The 9,779-nt window shown below is 35.2% G+C and overlaps 1 protein-coding gene across 1 annotated transcript; it reads right to left on the bottom strand.

Moving 5' to 3' along the window:
- Positions 1-1,688: 1,688 nt before the first annotated feature.
- Positions 1,689-9,235, bottom strand: LOC122015661 (probable magnesium transporter NIPA6). The gene is made up of 9 exons (XM_042572663.1): positions 8,963-9,235; positions 8,830-8,886; positions 8,665-8,755; positions 8,412-8,572; positions 8,161-8,288; positions 7,945-8,082; positions 3,164-3,256; positions 2,953-3,070; positions 1,689-2,305 (listed from the first exon to the last, which is right to left on the bottom strand). Exons 1-9 carry the CDS (start codon positions 9,135-9,137, stop codon positions 2,175-2,177), a joined length of 1,092 nt encoding a protein of 363 aa, XP_042428597.1. The 5' UTR covers positions 9,138-9,235; the 3' UTR covers positions 1,689-2,174.
- Between the last annotated feature and the right edge of the window lie 544 nt (positions 9,236-9,779).

Raw genomic sequence — 9,779 nt, 5'->3', positions numbered from 1 at the left:
CGACTGCTTTATCAGTCAACTGCTAGGCCATCAATAATCGACTGATTAAACTTCGAATTCATCAAACCACAACTTTGTGGTTTTGGTTTATCAATTAATTGATACCCCTTTACTAGTTGATTGGAACTTTGATTTTAACCTCATCTAGGCTGGATTTGTATAGTGCCAAGAGACGGTCTTCAGAACTTCCTTGTGTGCCTAGTAGAGTCAACCTCACAACTTATCAGCACTTTATTCCCGCACCTCGACTCATTTAGACCTCCTATCTACTAAATATTTGATCAACCCTAATTCATTTGGATTTTTCATTTGCCAAGTGTTTGATTAACATTGATTTATTTAGACTTTTCATCTGTCAAGTATCGACCAATCTTAATTTACTTGGACTTTTCATGTGTTGGATATTTATTGAACCTCGACCTTAATCTTGATCCACTTGCTCTTAGTTGTGAGGGGCCATCAAGACGACAGATTTTAACTTTTTTTTTTCAGAATTGATCCACTTTGCACAGCACGAGACTCAAATTTATGACCATAGGATTAAGTCTTGCATTCTACCAAAACACATTCAATGATATTGATCAAACGTTAAAATATAAACCATGATCAATTTTGACCATGGGCGATTGTAAAGGAATATTAGATTTTGAAAGTACAAATGAAATGGAGAATGTTTTGTGCAATGCACTAGAGGAGTATTAGTGGCAAAGTGGCATACAATGAGGAGTATTAGTGCATACTATGAAAACTTGATTAAAAACTAGGGAATACCTGTTTATCAATTTCTCTATTGCATACAAGGATGGTTGATCATAAGTCATATTGCTAAGATTCCGATGGATTTATGTTTGCATTGTTATTCTTAAATGATGTTATTGCAATCATCAATAGTTGAATGAAGTCATATCTGTTGCATGGTTTGTGGCACTGATGGTTGAGCACCAATTCCTTGTCATCATAGCTATAGTTCCTTTTTAAACTTCTCCATTAGCCCAGTCCCTAATTTTGGTAAATTCTCTTTCTCTAATTTTGTAAACATTTTTTCAGTCATTCTTATTGTCATCATAATTGATCTTTGTCATCAACTACAGAATGCCTTGAAACCTCAAAGTTGGAGACTCAACTTCATCTAAAACAGAGAAATCGATTGTACACTCTTTTCCCCTTCGCCAGGTGATCTTTTTTTGCATCCTTTTCGCGAACAAATTAGTTAACTTGCCGTCGTCCTCTTTTCTTCGCTTCTTGTCTTGTCTTGGTACCTAACACTTTTTTCTTCACCTAGTGTTAAATCTGTTGTAGTGAAATTCACAATCGATTATAAAAGTTTAGTAGCTTTTAGAATTTAGCTTGGGCTTTGCTCAAGAACATGATGAGAGAAAATAAGGTCCGAGGAGAGTATGCTAAATTGGGGTATGAGTTGGGTTGAAGTCAACTCATTCCAAGGCGAACTCGATTTGTCTGAACTATATTCAGCTTAGTCAAGGAATCCCTCTTCTTAGACATTTATGGTTAAATCTAGTATAGTGAACTATTTTATGTTCCAAACACAAATAATGATACAGATCTATATAATCTAATATGGAAGTAGTCAAATAATCGATACTATCAAAACTTATTCTTATAATTTTCTACTTAAAACCTAAGCATTAACTATGACGACAACAATAACAATCAGCCTTTTATCCTACTAAATGAAATCAGCTCTTAACATTAACTGTAGCATCTTTGAAAATAAAACAAACTTACAAGCTCATAATGCTAACTTCTCCTTAATGCAGCGAATCAAGCAAGTTCTTGAACTAAAGACTTGCCTTTCCAGTGAAAGAATGACTATACAGCAAATTACATCACAAGACTTGCAAGTACTTGCTAAAATAAAGATATAGAGATGAATAACACTTTAGACCTAAAGATCTTACTCTTAGAAGAAGAAAAAACGACCACAACTCACTCAGCAGCAAGATACTAAAAATCGTCGCTCTCGTGAAGCTAATATATCAAAAATGGAAGGGGCTATTTGAAATGTAAATGGAAACCAGTAACTAGAGACCATAAGCACCCCCAAAGAAGACATCAATTGTCTATTTTAGTTTGACATGGCTGGGCTAGAACTCTGCAGGTCTTCCATGCAGCGAATGAGCTGTAGAATGAGAGCAGTGAGCCATGCCGATGAATTAAGTGAAATGATCCTGTCGAACCACTGCAACAAACTCCTCAGACAACAAATCATCTTCTTTCAGCTTTCCCATCTCACCATTTCCTTGAATGTGACAATATATTTTGGGAGAGAAAGGTGTGTATAGATCTGCAGATGCATGACAACAATTTGATAGCGAAATAACATAAAGATTCACAACCGATTGTAGAGGAAATGAGGCAAGATGCTAATAAATAAACGGTACAAAATTCAGGATTGAAACTGAGAAAGGAGTCCCAAAGTAGCTGGATAAAGGATGTGATACTCTAGAAGTAGAATTGAATTGCTATTTATCCATGGTATCGACAATCTTATAATACCATTAGTTTTAGAGTAGAACCACAACTTCATCAGACGTACATGATTTTAAATAAGAATGATCTCCTTTTCTTTTTATTCAAAGTTGTCTCTAGATTGCGATTGGTCTACCACAAATGAATTATTCTTATGATTGCGGAAAGTGAATATAATGTAAGTAGATGAGTGTACAGGGAAGATTTAATAGAATGAAGTTGCATTAACATGATAACATTATTGGTTCAAGAACCATGTGATAACATTATTGGTTCAAGAACGATGTCATTTGTGATGGTTAAATTAATTCCAGTTTGAACCAACATAGTGTATCCAGAATGATATGAATATCAATCAATAAGGGATGAAAGACACCATTGATAGTAAATAAATCCTAGAATTAGTCAGTCAGAAGTTAACTGTAATACATTGATGTATACCGTATTTGACTTAAATTTTACCTGAAGAGGAAGGAGGTTCAGGCTCTCTTGTAGAATGCAATACAGTAGTTCCAGAAATTACTGTAATAAGCCCACAAATCTCTGATGCAATATCACTTGCACTTTGCCCAGACCAATCCTGCACTTATGTGAAAGAGTAAGCAATAAATATAAAATAAAGAATGAATACTAGTTTAAGGTAACCACAAAACTCATTTCCATATTTCAGTACCTTGAACATAATTGCACTTGCTAAAATAGTAAGAATTGTGAACATGGCATAATAGACTGGAGAAACAACTGCAGTATTGAAAGTATCTAATGCCTGGAGAGAACAAAATTATAGCGAATTAGTATGAGTAGACACTTTGTTGGTTCTGAAAAAAGATAAGGGAAAATTGCAATTAGCTAATTTAAAGATAGATATTGAATTGAAGCCGGGAACCAAACTAACAAAAACATTCTCAGGAACGAATATCAAAAAGCATCATCCAAAGTACAATCAGAAGATGATAAGTAATAAGGTCAAGAAAATAATGTCAACAGTTCACTCAACCATTTTGGATCCTGAATTAGTCTTTTAGATCTATTCCACTTATGCTGCCCATGTATTCCATCCTACCATGCAATTTTTTAACCCATAAGTTCCTGCTCAATCAACTGATCTTCAACACATTAAAAGTAGCATAGTTAACCAAGCAATTTAGCCAGTGTGGGTTCATAACATTCTTTTAGAAAACCACTACCATGTTGTAATTGATCTTCAACTCTTGTATTGTTGTAAAACATTTATCCACCTCCGAAAAGTCAAAAGATAGAGGGCACTTGGGGAGTGATCTACCAACGGATCATAGGAAGTGGAGTAGGAGCCAAAGACTACCAAACCATGTATATTGTATTCTCTTGTGTTTTGTGTTTGTTTTTCTCTTTGTTTTCTGTTACATACTAACAAATTATAGATACAAACACGAACAACAATGAATGTCTATTCACCCCCTCTGGCTACAATTTGAATCCAACAAGTGGTATTATAGCTGAGAAGCTCTGTTAGACTAACTGCCAAAAGGGCACCGTGTTATAAAAGTAGAGAATTCAATTAGAATTCAAATGAATTTCAGAGATGGTTTCGATTACAATATCCAAGTTCCTCCACCCTTTAGAATAGGAAGTTTTCCTCAGTGGAAGTCGGGAATAGAGACCTTCACTAAAGTCAACATCGATGATTGATTTGCTTTGAGGAAAGGATTCGAGGCTCAGAATAACAAGAAGAGAAGAATCCTTAAGGTCGAAAATTCAAGGCAAATGATAGGGTAATGGAATTCTTGATTAACATTTTGCATAACAGCATGTGCAGATAGGTGAGTACAAGGACGCTCATGAAATATGGATCAAGTTAATCAAGTATCATGAGAAGCCCTCACTGGTACAAAAGGAGAAAGAGCTCAAGGAAAAGGATTCATTAGTTCAAGAACAAGGAGAAAGAGCCCAAGTAGCCATTGCAAGCTAGAGTAGTAACTACATTAAGGTTCACTCGACTCATTAGAGGCCATCAATCGATTGAGGTAAGTAAACAACCAATTGTTGTAAGATTAGGACTTGTAAGGGTTTCTCTATTTTCAAAAGCTATCCAAGATGGAGAAAATATAAAGAGCATTATGAGAGTGATCTACCGATGGATTAAAAGCCGCGGAGTATGAGCCAAGGGTTGTTGAAACACTTATATCGTATTGTCTCGTGTTTTGTGTTTGTTTTTCTCTAGTTTTCCATTGAGTACTAACAAATTGTAGACACAAAGATGAATGAAAGCAAACGACTATCCACCTCTCTCTAGCCACAATCTCGATCCAACAAAAACCCTCTCTATCCACCCCTCTCTAGCCACAATTTCTTCCTGCAAGTTTATTGTAGCTCCCATCTCTACAGGTGAAATCTGTATTATATTCCCATTTTTCCTTAGTTTTAGGAATGACAATTTCCCATACCCTAATAAAGACTTCTACGTCTTCCATATCCAACAACAACACTATACATATGTAGCCGAGAAAACTCTCATTTGGATCTTTCTTATCTCCACATGTATTTTCTTGAGTAGTATTATCTTCACTTCTTTTTCTTTATTTGTTGTCCTTCAAATCTTTTTCTAGGATTCTCACCTGAACAAGGAACTCTTTGCCCATCTCTTGTTCCTTCATCCAATATTTTAGCCACATCTACTAGTTTTTGCCCAATAGTACTTCCTACTTCATTTTAATCTCTCTATGCTTCTCAAACCTTTTTCTGTGTTTTCTAAAGTTGTATCCTCTATCCTTCCCGGTAAAGATTTGAATAGAGACAATGTGCTATCAATCCTCAATGCAGACATGAACATGAAAAACATCTAATTCTCATTCTGCTACTCTTAGCAGAGATTTGAGTAGAGTTATCCATCTCTAATGAAGACTTGAACAGAGAACATACTTTCCCGTTCACTATACTAGCAAAGGATCAAGCTTTGTTATCCCCAATCAGGACCTGAACAGACAAAATGTCATATTATGATATTATATTGGTAAGTCAAGCAAATGGTCAAGCTGAGCTATTGATCTTTCCTCTAAGAATTTGAGTGTTTTCCTCTTCTCTCTCAAACTATTACATGTTATATGCACTACTTTAGGGAGAAGCCAACTTAAGAGACTTGTTCTTGAGATCCCTTTATCCTAGTGCCGTTTCATATTCATCCTCTTTATCTTCTCTCTCATCAATGTGCTAGTTGGTTTGAAGCCTAAGGAATCAGTGCTCGCATGTAACATCAACTAATTTCTAAAGCTTCAATAATCTAAAATTGAAGAGATCTTTGGTTGCATTTTTCTTTAATTCTATGTATTGTTTCACTTGTGTGTGAATATTATACTATCGTTTCATTATGGTCAGGTCTTAATCTATATTTTCAGTTCATATAACAATTTAGACATAGATAGTGTCTATTCTCTAGATTTAAGAAGAGTATTGAAGGAATTAAATTTAATAGTTATTAGATGCAATAGGTTTTGTCCAAGGTTCTAAAATTTACTAGGTGGCAGAACAGTGCCTAGTGCCTAGTGCCTAGCGCTTAGCGCTTAGCGCTTAGGCCACTTAGGCCGGGACTAGGTGCCGCTAGGCAGATTCCACGGTATCAACATAAATTATATAATAAATCATATTCTATAACTCCAACACAATAACATCAAATTTAAAATGAGTTCAAAATTATACAACTAATAAAATATCACAAATTTATTCTACTTCTCTATAATTTTCAACAACTTGTCTTCATTAGACACAAATTCAATATCATCACTGTGATCCTCCTCTTCTTCTTCGGATGCAACATCATCCTCGTAAAGTTTTTTCACTCTAGAGCTTCTTTGGGGTTGTCTAATGAAATGACGTTTCCAAAGGATGAGGCTTTGGTCAACCTTCAATTCAATCGTTTCCAAGTCACTTAGTTGAGGAAATATCAGACAATAATTTTTTTTTCAAATCGATTTCTCCGGCCTTTAACTCTCTGATTTCTTAAAAATGTGGGCTTCTTCATTCATTCTGATTTCTCCAGCTCAGGTACGATGAAGATGAAGTTTGGTGCTAGCTACCAGGGCAAGCCAACAAATTGATTTTCTTGTTGGACCAAAGATTAGGATTTATAAAACTTAAGCCCAACACACACCAAAAAAAAAGGTTGCATGTCAATTTTTTTAATTGAGATTTAAATTTAAAGCCCAAACTAAAAAAAAATCACGAAAACCCTGTACTATTTCAGCGATGCCTAAACGATTCGACCGATTAGTCGGTGCTTAGGGCTGCCTCATCCCACCTAGGCGCCAAGGCTGCCTTGGTTGGCCGACTAGCATGTTTTCGGTGCGGCTGGTTGGCACCTAAGGCCTAGGCAGCCCCGCCTAGGCTGATTTTTAGAACATTAGTTTTGTCCCACATTAATGCATCTAGATTTAAGGTTCTATCATGAATTACAAATACCCATGTAAATTATTTCACAATAAGACCGTCCACATCAGTGTCTCTATCACTATATCTAAAATTTAGGGTAAATAACTCATTTTATTAAATTTAGACAATCATTTTTCACTATACACTATATCAACTACCCTAAAATTTCTATTATCTTTAATTTTGTTATTATTTTTTCTTTTTTATTTTTTTATTAGTATATTTATGGAATGAGTGGAAAGAGAGAGATTGAAAAGAATGAGTGGAAGGAGAGAGATTAAAAAGAAATATTATTTTACTTTTAGGGTAAAGGTTTCATTCCCTAAATTTAGAGAATCACTATTCATCAAATCTAAATTTAGGGAATATATAGGGTAGTTGATGCAAAGATTTTTTAGCTACCCTATCTAAAATTTAGGATAAAATATTTGAATAGGGTAGCTGATGTGGATGCTCTAAGCAAGATATTATTTCCTTTCCCCAAAATCTACATTACTCAATTAAAAATAACGAAAAGGTCAATACAAAAAACAGTAGTGAATTTTGGCATTACTAAACTAGTCTTGAAGCTATCTTACACCTAGATACTAAAAACTAACTAATGTGCATAAGGGAAATAAAAGGAATGCCAAACATGAAACTCCTGCTAATTGTATAGTTAACCCGGTACTGAAAAATAAGTAAAAGCTAACCACAAATTGCCATGGGAGAAGTGAAGATGAATCTCTGAAATTAAACTATACCTCAATTCACGACTTACTTATAAACATGTCATTAAGGAAAAGAAAAATAAGAAAGAAGACACATTTACAAAAATACAGAGTGGAGAACAACATTATCTTTATTTGATATCACAAATGATAATTTCAGGTGTATTTACAATAAAGAAGGTACTTCATACATTAAGGGGAAAAGGTGTGTTCTAACTGTGACTATCTGGGGAAATTGATGCCATAATATTTTACTGGGATATTCATATACATAATCTGGAAGTAGCACATAAGAGAATTCTCAAATTGCATCCAAGTTCTAATTTTCACTTGGTGACCTTACCTTGTTCAAGTAATTCAACTGAATTATGATGCAGGAGATGGCCACCATTGCAAATACCCATGTCTGGAAGTAAACAGCTTGATTGATGCCTTCCAATGTGAGTTTGATTGCAATTCCTACGGCCTTAATACTCATAACCTGCAATGCTCTATATGACAGATACGAATGCAGAAGCATCAAGAGAAGTCCAAATTACCGAAAGAACAGGATCATTACCGTCAGTGAACCAATTACAGAGCATATGCCCAAGTACACCATTATGTTTGTCTGCCCAAACCGTGGAGAATAGTGCAGCATAAGCACCAGAGATACAGCAATAGCTGAAAGTGTGTACAGAAGAAAGGCTGGAAATGAAGAACAAGCAGGAAGAAATAAATAAATTCAGCAAGATCGTTAATTGTGTAAAGGAAATGCATTAGGCCAAAGAATCAGTAGGATTAACTTTAAAACGAGCCACCAGATACTACCTGGCTGCGTCGCTAAACCCCAAATCTGTTCAACAGAAGTCGGTGTCTTCTCCTCTGGAGCATGGAGCACGATGACAGTTGAACCCACAACACAAAGCACACACCCTAAGACACCCATTGTCTGTAGCTTCTCCTTCAATATGAAATGAGCCAAAACCGCACTGTACCGACCAATCGGCAGTAGAAAAAAAAAACATGTTTTGACCATTTAATAATGCTTGTACCGGAAGAAGCTTTCATCAACACGACTTACCTCACAATAATACTCAAAGCGCCCAGAGGCGTTACAAGAAGAGCCGGAGAAAAAATGTAAGCCACAAAGTTGGCAATTTCGCCAACAATCACTACAAAACTTCAACTTTCCCTTTAAGATCAAAGAAATAATCAAAATCCAGGAGCGGGAGGAGAAAGGACTTACTCGTAACCATTCCGATCCACCAAAGTGGTTCCATAAGATATCCGTAGCCACCAACAGCTTAAGAAATTCATAAAAGAAAAAAAAAAGGTCAACACGACAACGAGTAGGTCTAAGAGGGAGAAGCGCTACATACCGGCTCGGGAGCCGGTGGCGCCGGCGCGCTTGAGGCCCTGTTTCTTGACGATGAAGCTGGTGCCGATGAAGGCACTGGATGCGACGGCGAGGAGGAACCCCTTGAGGTTGTCGGCGAAGAGGTGGGAGGATCCCAGCGCAGGTGGTTGACGGCAATTGCTCGGAAGTTGTTCCATTAGTCTTGAGGCGTCAGAGCGCTCATTCACCAGCCGAAAGGAGCGAGAGGGAGAGAGAGATGGACACAGGGTTTCTGGGCTCTCGGAGGAGACAGAGAGAAGGCTAGTAGTTGAGAAATTAATGTAGTCTCTATTATAAAATATAAATAATAATAATAATAATAATAATAATAATAATAATAATAATAATAATAATAATAGGCAAAAATTAAAATGGGTCTTAGATTATCGGATAGTTAAATAAAAAAACAAATAAAATAATGTCACAGTAGATTTCCATTTTAAAATTATTTATATTTTAATGTTTAGAAAATTGTTAAAATAAATTGTTGCTTAAGAATTCAATTAAAGATATTATATGTAAATTATTTTATATAAAATATCTTTATATTAAAATCGATCAGAATTATTTTAAACTCTTTTAGTAGATTTTTAATATTGCTACAGTTGAAAACAACTAGGAACTGCTGTTACAGTGTGTGATAACAATTGAATACTTCAATAATTGTAACATGTAATAATTATTAAATAAGCTATTATAATAATTTTAAAATGATTTTGATCATGTTAAAAATAATTTTATTAAGTTAGTAAAAAAATTAATATAAACAAAGTTCTATCTATAATATTTTTAATAAATTA

The sequence above is a fragment of the Zingiber officinale genome, chromosome 8B (genome assembly GCF_018446385.1).
Source record: "Zingiber officinale cultivar Zhangliang chromosome 8B, Zo_v1.1, whole genome shotgun sequence".
NCBI lineage: Eukaryota > Viridiplantae > Streptophyta > Magnoliopsida > Zingiberales > Zingiberaceae > Zingiber > Zingiber officinale.
Note: the sequence above shows the minus strand (reverse complement) of the source record. Positions and strands in the feature narration are given on the sequence as shown.

Bases quoted from the DNA above. Each gene is read 5' to 3' on its own strand.
- LOC122015661 (XM_042572663.1), bottom strand. From the start codon at position 9,137: ATGGAACAACTTCCGAGCAATTGCCGTCAACCACCTGCGCTGGGATCC. The intron at 8,083-8,160 runs GTAATGATCCTG...AGAGCATTGCAG, and splicing joins CTGTAATTGGTTCACTGACG to GTTATGAGTATTAAGGCCGT. The intron at 2,306-2,952 runs GTAAAATTTAAG...ATGCATCTGCAG, and splicing joins TGAACCTCCTTCCTCTTCAG to ATCTATACACACCTTTCTCT.